Source organism: Telmatherina bonti (genome assembly GCF_933228915.1).
Source record: "Telmatherina bonti genome assembly, chromosome: 5".
Taxonomy (NCBI): Eukaryota; Metazoa; Chordata; class Actinopteri; order Atheriniformes; family Telmatherinidae; genus Telmatherina; species Telmatherina bonti.
The window spans coordinates 19,977,597-19,995,543 of record NC_136623.1 but is presented as its reverse complement, the minus strand read 5'-3'; the positions used below and the strand labels follow the sequence as shown (position 1 = coordinate 19,995,543).

The following is a 17,947-nucleotide window of genomic DNA, read 5'->3' as shown; positions in this document are numbered from 1 at the left end:
TGGCTCCTCTTTCTGTCCTCCTCCTCAGAGTAAATATTTGTTCAGAATCACTAACAGTAAATGCCTCCACCAGAGCAACTGAGGAAAACATGGGGATTAAAATGGTCTAATAAATGGGATACATTAAACACCATAAAAGTATAAAAGGGAGACATAATTTACTATATAAAAAACATTTTTTTATGGTTAGATTCTTTCTAAACTGTTACTTTATATTGTTCAGCTGGTACAATCCAGAAGTTAACATCGTAAATCTGGCTTAAAAATAATCATTTTAAACCTGAGAAGATATTTAGTCATTTGGATTAACATGCACTGCAAAAACTGAAATCTAAGTAAGATTAAAAATCTTAAATTGAGTACACATATGCTTATAATTTATCCTATTTTAAGCAACATTTACCTAATTTTTGTATATTTTTTTCTTGTTTTTTAAGGCTGAGTTTTTGCAGTGTGTAAAATTGGTGGGAAAATATCAAGTTATTAAGACTTGGAAGGGAGACATTAAGTCCAGTACTTCCTATTTTATTTTATTTTTTATTTTGCTACAGTGACTAAATATCTCATCAGGTCTACAGGAGTAATTGTGGAAAAGGAGGAAAAGCCCACCCACTGACTGGGACTGCCACTGATCCCTGCCAGCTGCAGCCTCCTTTCAGGGGAGGACCTGGGGTTGTGAACGGACTTGCATGCTTCAACACGGAAAGGGGGAGGGTAAATCTCATAATGACCTTTGCTTTCTCTAGATAGATCTTGTTAGTCAAAGGTTCTCTTTCCTTCTTTTTGCTATGAGCTGAACTCGACATGACACTGCCTGGTTGAAAGTGAGATTTAATAAGGGCAAAGTGAGCGTTCGCAGCTGTAAAGGAAACTTGTGATTTATAGCATAATGCTGCACTGAGAAGCATCTAAATAATTGTTTTATCTTAATTGCCTTGTAAAAAGTCTTAGCTACAAATATAATTCAGCTCGAGTAGAAACTTGATCAATATGCAGACATCAATCCAGCTGATTTTAACAGAACTTGGAAGGACATGGAAAACTACACAGCTACAGGCGGATGCAGAATCACTGCAAGAGGAACATCCGCTTTTCTCGTGTTGTGCCCATTCTTTAGACAGTTAATGTTCATCCACCTGTAGTCATGTAGTGTCCCAGTTACCACTTAAAGCAATAATATGCAAGTCTCTGATCTTATAACATTTAACAAATTTGTGTTCCAATATAGAGCATTACATTGCAGCTGTGTTTTGTGTTAATGCAACACACTAACCATTTTGGAGATACACAGCAACTGATTCAATAAAGAAATGCAAGCAATGTTGTTGGAGGAAGTGAGGAAAAGAAAGAAAGTGACAGAACAAGACACAATACAAGTGAACACTAGATTGACTTTCACTGGCTTGAGAACGCTCAGAGAAGAGACAAAATGCAAGATGGATGCTGTATTAGCCTTCATTAGACAGTGCAGCGTTATGAAAATGGATAGCGCAGTAGTACTGCTTTACAATAAGTTAACTTGTCAAACTGTGTTTTAATGGTGGCATTTCAGCCGATGCAGCCACCACATGAAGGACATTGTTATTCATCTCAATACTGAAATAAACCAATTCATATCTCCAAAGACATGACATTATATTAACTGGTCACTTTATTTGTGCATTCCAGTTTTCCTTGGAAACTGAAATTCCAAGAAATTTTTGCCAGAAATGACAAAGCGATTTCTGAATTCTCAGCTGGAAATCATAATTCACAGATGGCTGCACCCAAGTACCTCTTGTAGTCCATTGTTGTCTTAAATACTTTTTTTTAATTTTTTACATATTTTGTTTCAATAATTGTGTTGTTTTGGCAGTTTTTTCATAAAAAATGTGGTTTATTAATCATTTATTCATTCATTCATTATCCTAACCGCTTAGTCTTAGGATTGCGGGGAAAGTGGAGCATATCCCAGCTGTCTTTGGGCGAAAGGCAGGGTACGCCCTGGACAGCTCGCCAGTCCATCGCAGGGCGGTTTATTAATCATAATCACGTAAATTGACTGATGTTCGCATGGTGCACATTTTTACAACAGGTTCAGAATTTTCTCCTTTCTTACGCCATTTGTTGATGCTGACAAATTGGCTGTTTTGGAGACGTCCATTTTTATTCGAGTTGGTGCAGCTGGATCGGCAACTTCCTGGTAATGATGTCACGTGGCCTCGGCCCTCAGAGTTCCAAGAGGACTGGAATCCACCACAAGTTCTTCCTAGGACTGAGTGTGTGTGGGTGTGGTTGTGAAGTCTGTGATGGACCGGCAACTTTTACCTCCACTGCAGCACTGCATTGCACTAAGCAGTGTACATTGTATACATCAGAGATCATGATGCTCCCCATTGCAAACACACATCTCGCCAGTTTCAGAAAAGAAATCAAGAAGTTTGCAACCAGAGAATGATCAGAAGTTGACTGCATTGATTAATAACCAGAATAAATAAGTAAGCTATTTCCTTCAGCTCGTATCTACTCCACTCTGTTAATTTCTGCAGGTTGTTGTGGCTCAAAGTGATCTAAGTGGAAGGCTGCAGGCTCTGATCAAGTCAGATCAGCACACAGTAACCAATTTCATGCTTACATATTTAAATGCCAAGAAAAGAGCCTCAGATGAGAAATGTTTTCAGTGCTGTTTTCTTGCTCCTGTGTTCTTCTGTTTGTCATCAGAACTGCAGAAAAACTGCCAAGAAAAATTCCATGAAACTTGCTTGAGAGGATGAATCTGGAAAATTCTGGTGTGATCCAGTTCTCAATCTTAGAGATAAGACATTGCCCTTTTTGTAGAACACAAAAAGGGCAAAAAGTGTTTCTTTCCTACCTATTTTCTGAATTCATTTAAACTTGCAACAATGTCAAAATGAAGACCATCTGAATCATGCCCTGCCCACTCTAACATACTGCAGCATTGCTTAAGAGTACAAATAAGACTTTTAATGTACTGCAGCCAAAGTCTCATTTCAAGATCTAAAGAGTTTCTGTCATAAGCCAAACAGACACACTGGCATGTCTTCAGTGAGAATCAGATGATCTGATCTAATCCCAGCCTGTCATTACACAGGCGTTGGTACACAGGAAATATATTATTAGTTCTACTGGTGCAGAACCACGCTCCTCAGCTCTGCTGACTGCGTGCTGTGCTTACTTCTGTTTTCATCATTGACAAACAAGCCCAGATGTGCAGAGTTGTTGGCTTGTGGCACACACAGACATGCACACATGGACTCATTCAGACTGATGTGTACTTTATTTGCTTTGGTGATTTAACAAGCAGAGCTACCTGCTTCTCTACAGAAACCAGGTGCTGCTTGTTCAAGCTGTTTATTTGAGCTTCTGTGTGCTTTGAGTTTTCCACAAATATTTCTTTCATGTTCCTTTTCATCCTTTCCGGGCTGCGTTAAATCAGCTCTCACTCTGTCCATCTGCTGAAGCTCAGCTTAAATAAATTTGCCCATAAAGACCTGATGTAATATGTAGGGGTGCCTGTTCCAGTGTTTAGATGGCAAGTTTTCCCCCAATTTACTTCACTTTAATTTAATTTTATGCACCAAGAGTGTCATTAGGACAAGTGCATAATAATGATGCAAATCAGGGGTGCCCAGCTGTGGTCCTTGAGGGCCACAATCCTGTAGGTTTTCTATGTATCCCTGCTCCAACACACCTGAGTCAAACTAATCACTCACTGCTCACAACTTCATTGGCTGTTGGATCCATTTAATGGAAGCCAGGTGTGTTGGAGCAGGAATACATTGAAAACCTGCAGGACAGTGGCCTCCGAGGACCAACTTTGGGCACACCTGATGAAAATGAACTTTTTTACTATTTTAGCAGGAGGATTGTTGGCTGTCTGAATGTCTGAACTGCTAATGGGGCCTCCATGATGGAAGATCATCAAGAAATATTTTTTCATCTTGTGAAGTGCATTTATTTGTTAATGAGAAGATTGACTGAGCTTTCATGGTTGTATAGTAGACATGAGAAAGACTGGTTATCTTATCTGAAAATAAAAACTGGTGAAACTGTTAGATGCTTTACTTCCAAACTGTTTGTTTTACAGTTTCAGTAAATTAGTCTGTAGTAGTATGACATTCGTTTTCTAGCTGAAGAAGTACAAGCCTCTTGCTGCCATAGGAATTTTCCCCATCCTTATATCCTTATATTCTACTAATGTTTGTCTACTTGATCTAAGGAGTGGCGTAGGTGGTAAGAACCACCCCAAAAACAGACAATCAAATTCCAGCAAATATTCAGCATAAACTGACCTTTATGCAAGGAAACCTCAATTGCCAAAGTGAATGTTTCTATAGTTTGTATTCATCAACACTTACATATTGTTGTTCAGAATCCAGAATTAATACAGCCTAATCTCACAAACTGCCTACATGGGTGATAATATTTGTTTGTCTGAACTATTTAAATTTAATGAAGAGGATGTAAAAGTCATCAAAAAGTATAGGTCAAATATATCATTGTCTACTTGGTTTTTCAAATTTTACTTTGCTTTTTTACATTACATCCATGTGCTTTTCAAAAGCATAAATAAGAGTCTTGAAAATGAAAACTGTTGCTGTTCATACTACCTCTCAGGGATATCTCTAAGTCTGATTGCACTGTTTTGTGGAGTCGTAATGTAAAAACACAGCTACACTGAAAATTTGCCATTATTTATTGAGCTTATTTCTAAAATTTAGATTTCTTTTGTCAGCTTTTCATGAGTAGATCAGCTGTTTCTCCTGAGAACAACGGTTGCGTTTCACACCATTTCTCTCCACTCCTTAATTCTTTGCCTCTGTTTATCAATGAGCAGATTTTCCTCAGGAGGATCCTCGACTTTTCCCTGGAGTTGAGCCTGAAAGCTGGGTGATGCCTTGCAAGCTACAGACACAAGATTACCCAGAGGATGCTTAACATTGCGGCTATATTAGCATGTCATGGATTCGTGTGCATGCATACAATGATTAGTCCTGCCGCCTGTTGATTAATGGCTACGGGGCCAGAGGTCACTTGTTTTGTCTGAAGCGCTGCAGTAATCCTTGAGGAATGACCAGCCAGCCTTAACCTGTATGCAGTCGTGTGGAGATTTTGCCAGCTGTGCAGGCATAGACTTGCACGGTGATGTGTCACCAGGGCTTTCCCTGCGGAAGCATTCATAAAATGAACAGTTACTCTACTCGCTGTATTTTCTTTAGGTGTTTATTTTGACAAAACTGTTATGTGTGATCAGCACACACGTGATCACGATCCCCCCCCCCCCCCCCCCCCACACACACACACACTCAAACCTTCACACTCTCCTGCCTATTGCACACAGACTTTTGTCTCTTTCAACCCCCACCTCTGGCTGTTAAACACATCAATAACGTTCACAGCTCTCGTGCAAAAACACAGACCGTCTCAACAGCTGCTTTTACTTTCACCTGCTGTCTTTTGCCATTGGCCTTTCATTCCTTCACCTTCATCAGATAGTGATGTTTTTGGAGATGGTTTCTCCCGACTACTGGTAACCAATGTGAAATTGGCCTTCTGTTGATGTGAAGTGACCTTGCTGTTTGCTCGCAGGTTATTCTTCACCATTCTCCAGAAATCATCTCTCTTCCCTGACCGCTCTTAAAGGCATCACTGGTTTAAAAATTTCCTCAATTTCTAAATGAGGATCTATGTAGGGATTGTTCTTGATGTGAGTTTTTCCAGACTGATGAGCATCCTTTTGTCCTGCCACGATACTTTCCCACAAACATGTTATGATGATCAAAATCTGACAGATTTGTCGTTGCGAATCATTTCATCCTATCCCATTCATGCAACTCTTAAAAATAGCAAATTGTGGTGTAATTCTGCATAAAAGCTAACCTTTAAAATGCATGTCAGTGTGTTACTTGAACTGAAATCACACAAACTAATACACTAAGATAATGTGAGCTTGACTAATTTCTGCATGTTTGCACTCAAGTGGACTGAAATGGGCCTAGGTGCTCTGCACACAGGCCCATAGTTTCATAATGTTGAAACATTTAGCATATTTATTCATGGAGCCGAATTCCCAGTAAAGCTTTCATTGACAGTTTCTCTTCACAATTTCTTACATCAAATGTCTTAAATGTGTCAGAAGTCACTAAAAATCTATTGTAGGTTACATGTCAGCATTTGCAAACTGGTGCTTTGTAAACAGAAATAAACCACAATGACATGCGAAAAAATGACCATTTAAGTAACTAGAAGACATCTGTTGGATCTAAAACATGTGACAAAGAAGAGACTGAGTCAGAGACAATTTTCTGGCATGATCATGGGAAGACACCTCAAGATTCCTCTTTGAGTATCTTCAAAGTTTTTCTTCCCTGATTCAGCCTTTTATGCAAACAAGAAGTCACAACAAAGTTAATTGAAGCATTTCATAGGGCATAATTATCAGTGATCGTATAGCATTGGTTAAAAATAAGGCACAGTGTTGCTAAGCAGAAATATGTCCCATTCAGATAAGTGTGACTGGCTTGTTATCTTTACTTTGTACATGGTAAGTGTCAGCAAGTTGAATGCTGAAGTTATTTATGGGAAATGCACCACGATGAGCATGTTTCATACCAAAATGATAACTTTAAGCATAAACTCCAACAACATCTGTAAAGTGGTTTTGACTGTACTTACTTGTATTCAAAGCAACAGAAAGTCAGAAGCAGCAGAAGATCTTAATGATTTTTTCTCCATCTTGCTTTTTTTTTTTTCTTTGCCGTTTGTTAATATCATTCTAAAAAGTTCATGATGTGACACTTCAATAACAGACTGGCATCATTGGCCATCGGCTGCCCTGATTCTTAAAGTGGAACTATTATGTGCATTTCAGGCTAATTTATTTTTGTTTCTGACACCAGAAGGGCTGGGATTGATCGAATTATTGTCCCAAATGGCTTTATTTACTTCAGACAGACCCTCTCCGTAGGCTGTCAGATCAGCCTGTGGGCAAAGCGAGTGGATTGAGACTCTTCCACATTAAGCCCCGCCTCCCACCAGATAGAAGTTGCCACTGATTGGTCAGCTGCCACTGTACTACATCGGGAGCGTGCACCGCACCTGCTTTCGTCGTCATTGTAACATCTCATAAACAGAAGGATTAGGCTAATATGAACTCAATGAAAAAAAACCAAAATACAATGTCAACACATAGCATACAGCCCTACATGTTGGAACCTGAATCAGACCCTGAAAATAAAGTGGAAAACAGCAACCCACAGCAACGAATGCAGCAGGATGTCTCTCTTTGGTAAACTCACCAGCCATCGTTGGAAATAACTTTATCCGACGTTTTCCACCGGCCTGATGTATTGGTACCTTATCCCCCAGGACGTCACAAGGATTTCCAAATAGAAAAAAAAAACTCTAAAATGATGCGTTTTCGTTGCCATGGAAACCAAACGGAGAGTGCTGGAACTCAAACTCAAACATGCGTTTAGGTGATAAAAAAAACAGTGCCGTTCACGTGTCTGATGAGGATTCAACACTGTAGAAAGCTCAGATATGTTGTAGTGTAGGACAAACAAGGACCCAAGTGCAGATTGGATGTGGATACTAGGAAGGGTTTATTGTTTTCATGGGCAGAATGGTAGGTGGCCAGGCAGGCAGGTTGACGGGCAGGCAGGCAAGAATCACACACTGGTGACAGAACAGACAATTGTTAGACAAGCTGTTTGAGTCCTTTGGCAGAAATGCTGCAATGGCCGAGAGCTGTTACCACTGATGAAACAACAATCAGGCGATGACTGGTGAACTGAGCTGGCCTTTTATCTTGCTGCTGCTGATTTCCTGATGATAACCTGGTGTGGACTTGGTTGCCAGGGAAACAGGCACACCCACTGCAGTACAGGTCAGAGCAGGAACCACAACAAGAAAAATCCAAATACCATAATAGGACCCCTTTAAGGATTGTTTTTTGTATTGGCCATAAAGTTATCCATATTGGCTGACCTCTAAAGGCACCAGTACATGAACAGCTGCAGTTTGTTCATTTCTTTGCAAAATTGGACTAAAACTAGCAAACTGAATTTCAGTGTCATTGAAGAGCGTCATATGAAAAGCTTACTTTTCATAGAACTCCACGTCACATTGTTTGAAATAGTAAAAAAAAAAAAATTCTGAATTTGTGGAATGCTTTTCTGTTTCACTCAGTAAAGTGTCTTCTTTCTCAACCATCCCCCCGTCCGTTTGGCTTCATGCTTCCCTTGGTGGCTGTGAAGACCCCCTCAACCTGCACACAGGATGGAAGCCCTTACAATAACACAAATTGTCCTCCAAAACCATGAAACTCAAGTGAACACGTATTCTCTCTGTTATTACTCTCACTTAGACCCCACCCCCTCTTCTCTACACTCAGTCCATTAGCCTCCTGATGTTTTTACACACCCTAAACTCTCCAGGGAGGAGAATCCACTCAATCCATGGTGCTCCTGTAATCACACGCATGAATGCGTGCACTTGGTGTTCTCTTGCAGTCTTTCTTTCCTTTTACATTCATTCTCTGCTATTTACGGTGGCTCCGTCTCTCATTTTCATCCTGCTGAGCACACTCGAACACTTTCATGTGCACTTTTAAGGTTGTTGTCCACTCATTGTTTATGGTCTTGCACATGTGCACACATGCCCCGGATACACTGAAACGATCCCATTTCAAATAAAGCTCAACATGTTTACATCCAGTGGAAATATTTACAACCATTACCAACCACATTTCACACACACATCAGGGCAGATTTACAAGATTTACACAGTTCTTCTAAAACTATCAGGTCACATACGTGCACTGACCTTCAGGGACCCGATTTCCCTCCTGTGTTTGGTCGAACATGCTGTTATATGAGAGGTTCTAACCAGACTGAAACATATCACCTACAAATAATGCAAAAATCCGCCTGTTTCAACAGCTTGAAGCTGTAGTGAGACATGCCACGTAAAGTTTCATGAGCTGGTTTCATACTGTGGCTGAACAGAACCAAATGAGCGTTTTTAGTGCTTTGTGACATGATGGCAACATATATTCCTCCACTCACACACACACACACACACCCTGAAAGTGTTTAATCAAGTGAGGCCAGTCTCAGTGACTGCATGTTATGACATTTTATCCAGCAGAATCTTTAGTCACACTTTGTCACAGAAGTTGGTTCACATGGAGCTGTTGACCTGTTCAGGAGTGTGATAGTGTGCGATTGTGTGGTCTGTGTGTATGCATAAAACTGTGGATTCCTTTGCTCCTGTTGCTCTAGATGAGAAACTGGGAAATTTCCAGCTGTTTGCAACAGCTGTGTGGTTAAAGAGGGCTACACAAAAAAAAGAGGAGTACAGGAACGAATCAAACGAGGAGAGGAGTGAAAGACAAGAAGATTGTGGAGCTGACAGAGATTAGAGTTGCAGGGAAATCTGAGAAGTCTGTGTGCAGCATGCCATTGTGTGTGTTTGTGTGTGTTGTGTGTGTTCAGCTGTGTATCAGAGGGGTTTAAACTCACCAGGCAGGGTGATTCTGGCTTCCCACGGTAGTGATACCTGATAAAACATTAATCCAGATATTCAGGCAAACTGTGTAAAGACGCCTGCATATTCTGCATTCTGCAAATACTACTGAAGAATACAGGACACTAGCAGAACTGGACATACAATGAAGATATTTTAGGCACTTTAAATGTTCAATTTCTGTTTGTAGCAGGAAAGTGATCACAGCAAATCATGAAGAATCCAGTTGTATGAAGAGGAAATGCGGCCTCAGCACAATGGTGGGGCTCCAATTATATGTAAACATATTGAATCGTATTGCTAATCATCATCCTCAGTTTCGTCCAAAGGCTGCTGGGATGGGCTCCAGCTTCCCCGCGACCCTTCATCGGACTAAGCGGATAGGATAATGAATGAATGAATCATCCTCAGTGATCAGCTGAAAATCCACCACATGCATAGCTACAATGTGCTTGTCCAGCATGGGATTTAAGCCCCTACACCTTTATATTCCCTGGAAAGATTTTTCTAATGATTGTTATAAAACAAGGTGGTGATAGCATCATTGCCTGGACCTGCTTTGAACATCTAGGTCAGGAATGTTTGATGCATTGGAATGAATTCTGCATACATCTGAGAATTTGGATTGAAATTGTTCAGACTTTCTCCCCAAAAGCAGCTTGTAAAGATAAACCCAAACACACAAGCTTTTTATACAATAGAATGGTTCAGTGGTCGAGTCTAAGTCCTGGCCTTAAATCAGTGGAAACATTTGTGGAAGAACTTTAAATAAGCAGTTCATGTGAAGCAGGGGTGTCAAACTCCAGTCCTCCAGGGCCGGTATCCGCCAGGTTTTTCGTTGTTTCCCTCTACCAACATAGCTGATTCAAATAAAATGGATTCAGCAGCTTCCTGTTAACCTATATATGAATTTCAGTCAGGTCTGTTGGATCATGGAGACAACAAAAACCTGCAGGATACCAGCCCTAAAGAACTGGAGTTTGTCACCTGTAAGGAAGAAACCCTCCAATATCCCAGCGTTGAGGCTGTTCTGTGCAGAAGAATGGAATAAAATTCTTGTTGTTAAAATGACTGGCTACTCAAGTCGTATCTAATATTAAAAGCATAGATTTTCAACAGCATAAATATACTTCACTGTATGCATTACAGTTATGCAAATATGTTATTATCCAAGTTTGGTCTCCTTTGTTTATTTTGATTCTCTTTTATTGATTATTATGCTGAGAAGAACCTACCTGGTAAAGGCACAGATGTATTATTGCTTATTTCTCTGTAGGAACTAGTGTGGCTTCTGTTAGATGTATTAGCAGGAGGGGGACGTGAAAAGACATTCAAAATGTTTTTGTTTTTTTCTAATGTTTTGCCTTTTTGTTTTCTTGTGTTTTGACTTAATTTCAGTAGGTCTCTGTTTTTTTTTTTTTTTTACTAAGTTCATGATATTTTTAAGCTGTTCTCCAAACACTTGTTTAGCTAAGTCATTTTATAGTTTGCTCTTGTCAAAAGTTTATTTTCCAAATAATTCACAAAATCAAATTAGTCTAATGAATGCAGTAATTACAAGTATTTATTGGTATTTAGCATTGATGGAAACATAAACCCTGGGGGAATGTATTTATTTTCTGTGAAGGATGCACTGCTCAGTGCTGAAAGTAGGAGTAATACTCACTTTCATCACAGAAGGATACAGGTTCACATAATGTTTCATACAGAGACTGTAAAGGATTTTAGCATCTGCAAGACAACAGGCAGCTCATTGTAGTCCCCCTGTGTGTGTCTAACTTGGACAGTCTGAAGTCAGAAGTAATAAACTGACTTCATCATTATCGAAAGTTTTAATTATCAAAAACTGTGGTTTAACACAACCTGTGGATGCAGTTTTATTCCATCTGTTGGAGGCAAATTCATTATTTTACATTTTATGATATAGTGTTGAGGGAAAGTAAAACTATTTTAAAAGATTTTGAGTTCTAAAAGCTTATATTATCTTAAATGTGTAATTTTGTGAGTTTCCATACATCATTGTGAAGCTGCTAATGAGGCTTAGTCAGATTGAAGCCAGAGGTGATGGAAGCAACATAGCACAGTGGTGTAATGCTGAGCAGTGTGGCCTCACATCAAGAAGGTCGCTGGTTTGAGCCTCAGCAAGTGGGGGGGGTAAACAGTGGCCTTTCTGTGTGGAGTACTCTGGAGTCTTTCTACCAACAAGACATGCATGTTAGGTTAATTGATAACTTATCACATGTAAGTTGCTTTTGATAAGAGCAAATGACTGTAGAGTGGAATAGTTTTTTTGGACTGTGTGATTCTGTTCATCTTTTTGTTATCTTCTTATTTTAACCATAAGAACGAAGAATTGCTCTCCTCACGTTTCAAATACTAAGTTGCTAGACTGACTTCAAAGTGGTGCCACTATACCATCCCTTCATCTTGTCTCAGCTTTCAGCCTTATCCCAGCATGGGAGATTGAGGTCCTGAATTTAACTTTAGTTTTGTGTTTTCTGTAGCCCTCAGTGCACTAAAGGTAAACACTCCACTAAAGGATTTAATTGGCTTGTGTGAGTCGGAGTACCAGTATTTGTTCTAAATGAAACAATCTGATGAATTTAGGACTGAAATAGCTCTTTGGTTGATCTATTAGACTCTGTTAGAGTCAAAATGTTTTTGAGATACTGGTATATGCTTTTTATACTTGCAAATGGTAAATGTACTTTGTATTTGGAAGTGTGTGTCTGAGGGCAATGGCCTTTCTCAGTGAGTAAAAGTCAGTGCAGACTGGAGTCAGCCTGTAGTAGCTGATGTGCAACTTTCCTTCAACTTTTCTCCTTCATAGCTCCATAAGGACCCTTCCTAAACAAGTGCTAGTTGGTCTTTCATACACACCCATACACGTGCTTGCCCAGTCACTCACACTCTTTGGTCATGCTCTGAAAGTCACAGTGGATTTATGTGAGCAGCCGCTTCCAAAAAAATCTATCATTTCCATATGGTTGGAATGCGCTCACTGCTGCCCAAAGCAACATGGAGTCTACGTGTGTGAGTTTGTGAATGCAGGCATGGCGTGTTTATGTCCATCTCCATAATTTCAAGTTAATTCTCCCCTTCATTTTTAGCTGTTTTTCCTCTACTTCCACTTGTTGCACTCCGCCCTGCTTTCTCCAGGGACTGGGAGAGAAACAACCCTTGTTCTATGAGCTGTTCATATTGGTTCAATTTGTGGCACTGATTTTTTTCCTTTCGTCTCTGTATCTTGTTGCCTTTGTCCTCCAGGTGTGTGGAGGAGGTGCGTTGGACTCCAGAGCGGAGCAGTGTGCGGCCTTTAACACCCAGGAGTTCATGGGTCGCCTCTACAACTGGGAGCCTTTCACTGAAGGTGAGGACTGAGTTCATACACTCACAGTATTCAAGAGTTTTGTAGCAATGTGCTTCATACTGGAAATAGGGTTATAGGGAGAATTAAATGGAATGATAGAGAGGAGGGGGTAGAATTTTTCTTTTGTATGAGTGTGTGTTGGCAGGCCTCCACTGAGCAACCCAGCCCTCTGCAGGCTTACATCTACATGCAGCATTGAGGGTGGCGAGAGTCAAGAGGAATAGAGAATAGCTGGAACTCAGTTTGCTTTTATTCTTCTCTTTTTCCTCTTGTTTGTCCAATATCTCCCTCTCTGCACCCTCTTCTCCTGCCAAGCTTCTCCTCCTAGCTCTGACTAAGCACACAGATTCCTACTGAGTGAGATAAAGAAGAAGAGAGAGAAAGACAGGAGGAGTGAGGTGAAAGGTGATGGGATGCAAGTGTTTTGTCACATGACCGCTGGGAGCAAAGGGTGATGATGTGGCTCAGACGCGTGTGTCTTTGTTTCTTCTTTGTCTGTTGGGTTATGTGCATTTATGTATGTGCGTGCATGTTGGCTCTCCTTTTTAAAGTGTACAATAGTTCAGAGCAGGGAGTTTGTGCCTGTTTGTCTTTGTTTTCCAATGCTGGGAGGAACAAAAGAGAGGGGAAAAAAACATTTTATTGATATTTGAGGAATTTGGGAAAAAAGGATGAGAGGATGGAGAGAAAATCACAAACGTGGGAGGGGAAGAGAAGAGTGAAACACAGCTGTGAGATGATATCAACAGTGTTTATCATTAAACTTTTAAAATGTGCACATAAGCCTCTCTGTATTTACAGCGGGAGCTTATTGGCTAGCATGTACTGTAGATAAATAGCTCAGTGGATCTGGGATGATATGTGAAGAAATGTTTACTGTGTCTTGCTAATGTATGGTTGTTTATCAGTCTGTCTGAATGTGTGATTACTGTATCAGCAGGCTGAAGTTCCTCAACACACACACGCACACGCACACACACACACACGCAAACTGGGAGCTCAGACCCAGAAGTAGCAGATCAGCAACACCCAACCCACAGACAGTGGTTACACTGTATGTTAGTTTGGTTTAGTTCTGTCAGACAATAAAACACATTTACCAAACTTGCCCAAATATACACCTTGTACTAAACTAAATACAGGGGTTTGATGGTGTTGAACACAAACACTAATGCTTGCAGAAAATTGGAACAAACTAAATTGTCTAAATCAAAGTTACTCTGGTCATTTTTTTAATCCAACCAATAGATGAGATGAAAGGAACCAATAACCCCCCCCCCCCTTTTAAAGTGTTTCAGCCAGTTATCTTAATTTTCCATCTCACAGTGTTAGGTTTATGCTTCAGTCTCACGGCTCCCATCTGCCTTGTTTTCATCTGCTGAAGGAAAATATCTTCATGGAAAAACAACAGCAATAAACGTACTCTCTGCTACCTTCTCAGCAGGTATCCAGCGAGATCAGCCAATAAAAATACACCATTTTTACAACACATGAGCATATATGTGAAGTTTATTGGCTGAGGTGTTGAGCTTCAGTGCTCTGGTATCCACATTTTGTATTCAGTCTTAGCTCTCCTTTATAAATACTTGTGACCACTGTGATGCACACTTAAGACCAATTGCACACTTTCCCATTGCAGACAAACGACAAATATTTGCTTTAGTGTTACGTTGTTGTCTTGTTCCCTTTTTCTTTTTGTCCAGTTTAAATGCAACTACAGTGGAATTTCTGGATGGTAAATCTAGTTATTTCCTCAGGACTTAGTAGAAACAGATGGCGAATCAGAACTGCCATGAATGCTAATGTTGCTCTGCATGTGTTGGCCATATAATTTGACAATCCTTTCGACCTTCTAAGACTGATTTTTCCTGTATTTCTAAAGCTTTAGAAAACTATAAAACCACAAAAACAAAGTGCTTTGCAATTATGTGTCACGGCTTATTGAAAAGTTTATAGACATAAAACACTGCTGTTGCTTCAGCATGGACGTATAAAACATTATGACGCCACCAGTTTGATATTTAATAAACTTTACTTAAATGCTTCTGCACACCAAGTACACCTTTGAACCCTTTTCAAAGGATGTTTTCCGTAATTATTTTTATCATACTTGCTCCAGTCTTAAGGAAGAGGGAGGGATCTGCGTGATAATTTCTGCGTTTGCAGCCAGATTCGTTGCTGGGGTATCAGTCGGAAGTCAGTCTGTCTGCATAGATACACAAGAGAATTTCCTTTACCCCGCCACCTTGGTCAGTGTTTGTGAGGCTGTGTTCTGAATTTAACTTGCTTTTACATTCTCTATCTGCTGCGGGTCTGTGCCCTCTGCTTCCGTTCAGATTTTTTTAAACTGCTTTGTCCTTGAAACCTGCTCAGAAATCAAAGAGAGCTTGACTAAGAGAAGAAAATAGGGCGACCTTTACTGCACAGTTCTGCACTATTGTAGCAGCATGAGGGTCTTTGGATGAAAAAAAAATCCCTGAAATACTGGCTAATGATAAATGCAGTACTTTTAGCTCCAGACAGATGACGTCACTCAATCTGAGATGATTCTTTTCCACTCTGCTAAGTAAACTGTATCACAGTGTTTACCTCAGCCTGCTGCCACTGGCTGCAACCCAGCACCATCATATTAGCTTCTCATCATCACTCTGAAACTGTGATACTGAGTTTGTGTAACTTTTGACATCAAACAGTCATTTTTATCCAGCTGTACTCATCTGTTTATGACTATTTATGCTAAACAACTTAGACACTGCTATGCATTAATGTGGCTTGTTTCTTTGTTGTGGAAATTTAAAAAACAAGGCTGCAACTGTGCCTACAAGCTGCAGAAATAATAATCTTCACTCCTTTCTGCATTGCAGCCGCTCAGCAGCTTTGTAGGCGCTGCACGTGCAGGTGTTGTTTTACTTGAATATTCCCATTTTTCTCAGGCCTCATCCCCTCTTTGCATACCCATCCTACCCTCTTCCTGTCCCACTGCCTCTCTCTTTCTCTTTCCCTGTTGGAGTTTGTTTAGATGGAGAGATAGTGGGGAAGTATATTTGGACAACATATATTCCACTGTCTGAACACTAAGCTCAGAGAGGGACAGAGGGACTTTGGAAGTGAATAGGAGATCAGAGATTGAAGCAAAGAGAGAAACAGACAGACAAGAAGAGGCAAGCAACAGTTAAAAAACAGAATATTTAAGAAGAATAAAAGGTTAGAAGCTGTGGTGTGCGCAAGTTTGACCTGCAGAGGCAGAAAATGGCATATGAAGAGGAAAGCTACAGAGACAGAGGCAGACTGCACACCAGAGTGAAAGCATCTCCCACTTTTATCTCCCCCTCTCTTTTTGTCACTGTCTCCACTTTAATCTCTCAAAAATAACTATGACAGACAGATGGAGTGAGTGAAAATGGAGAGAAAGAAGATGGGAACACTCCATTCTCTGCATCACTCTTTCACTTTTCCTTTTAAACACATCCTGTTTATTTGTCTTTCTGCAGTTGTCAATCAGTATAAGACAGTGGTAAGAAAAAAAAAAAGTAAGGATGCGGTGCTGAAAACAAATATGCCCTGATACGTAGCGTATCTGTACAACATTCATGTCTTAAATCAGTTGAAATGCAGATGTATGATTAGTCTTTTATCCCTTATCAAGCCTGTCTTAAAAAAAACATATCATTTTCTCAAAATACTCCCTAGAGTTGGAGGCTGCAGGAGAAATAAATGTTGAGAATGAGAAATTAAGAATAAAAACTTTGAACATGATGACCTGAGGCCTAAGAAGCAGGATGAATACAACCAGAGTTTCTCTCCATCATCTGACTTACCCACACATTCGCTAAGCTGATAAACGGGAAGCTGGTTATCAGCTCAGTAATTCAACGCAGGGTTTTCTTACTTTTGTCAGTGTCTGTTCACATAAAAGGGGAGGTGTTAGCAGGAGTTGCCCACCCCTGCTTTCGGGTTCAGTACTTTTTACTTATTTTGAATAAACTATTGAATTCTGACATCTACTTTAGTCATCACAGTGATGACTCAGGTAGGAAAGATGGCAGAGCATAACTCATGACATTTTAATTTTCTAACAGACTTTTCAAAAAGCTTTTTTAGACAGGAACATGTCTGCTTATTGTGTTGCTTCTTCTTTATTTTTAGCACTTTGTGGACAGAGAAGAGGAGCTGCTGTAGTGAAGTCTCTTCATATTTGACCTTTTTTTTCCTTTTCTTTTGGTAATTGGCCAAATATTTGCTTTTTTGAGGGGTCTACAGTGCAGGCAGGGCAGTTTAGATTTTAGCTTTAGGTGAGCAAATCAGGACTTTTCTTAAAAAAAAGATGTCAACAGGATCGGAATATACTGTATGTTGTTCCAAACCTGTTGTGTATCATTGTGTTGATAATGTCATATGCTGCCTCTCAAACTGTGCCGATTACAACCTGGCTGATTCCAATCAATGTATTTTTAAAGTCTACAGAAATTAAATACCTTTATCAGCTTCTCTGAATCCCCCATTACTTACCCTCTTTGTCTTGTTTATACTGAAGCCAATGTGTATCTGTGCTGAAGAACTTCACCTTTTCAGCGTGTATTTATCAGCAGTCTTACCTACATTACACAAAGTTGCACAAAGATAAACATCCAGCCTGTGTCAATTACCTCCTGTGAATGACTACCATACCACTTCCATCTACTTAGTGGGAACAAATACACTCCTCAGTTTCCTTATACTTGTGGAGGAAAAGGGCTTTTCGGTCCGGATGTAAAGTAATCGAAACATGTGCAATCTCTGTTTTCCTAGTAAAATACAACAGACTACCTTTGCATTGAAAAAGAGAAACTTGTCTATTTTGGCGGTCTACCTAGAGAATGGGGTCAGAAAGAAAAATATTTAATGAGTATTCTATTGGTCGCAAGTAAGAAATCTATTACAAAAAAGTGGCTGTCACAAGATGTCCCTACAATATCAGAATGGTGGGACATAATTATGGACATTTATAAGATGGAAGAAATGACAGCATTTGTAAACCAGAAACAAGATAGGTTTGTAGCATGCTGGGAA

At 39.9% G+C, this 17,947-nt stretch overlaps 1 protein-coding gene across 2 annotated transcripts in view; it reads left to right on the top strand.

Annotated features, from left to right (window-relative positions):
* The window catches only part of adamtsl4 (ADAMTS-like 4), a 44,009-nt gene that overhangs the window by 12,737 nt on the left and 13,325 nt on the right, over positions 1 to 17,947 (top strand). For both annotated transcript variants that reach the window (XM_079240184.1, XM_079240183.1), the window contains exon 5: positions 12,796 to 12,898. In XM_079240184.1, the coding sequence (XP_079096310.1) occupies positions 12,796 to 12,898 (103 nt within the window). The remainder of the gene's footprint in view (positions 1 to 12,795; positions 12,899 to 17,947) is intronic.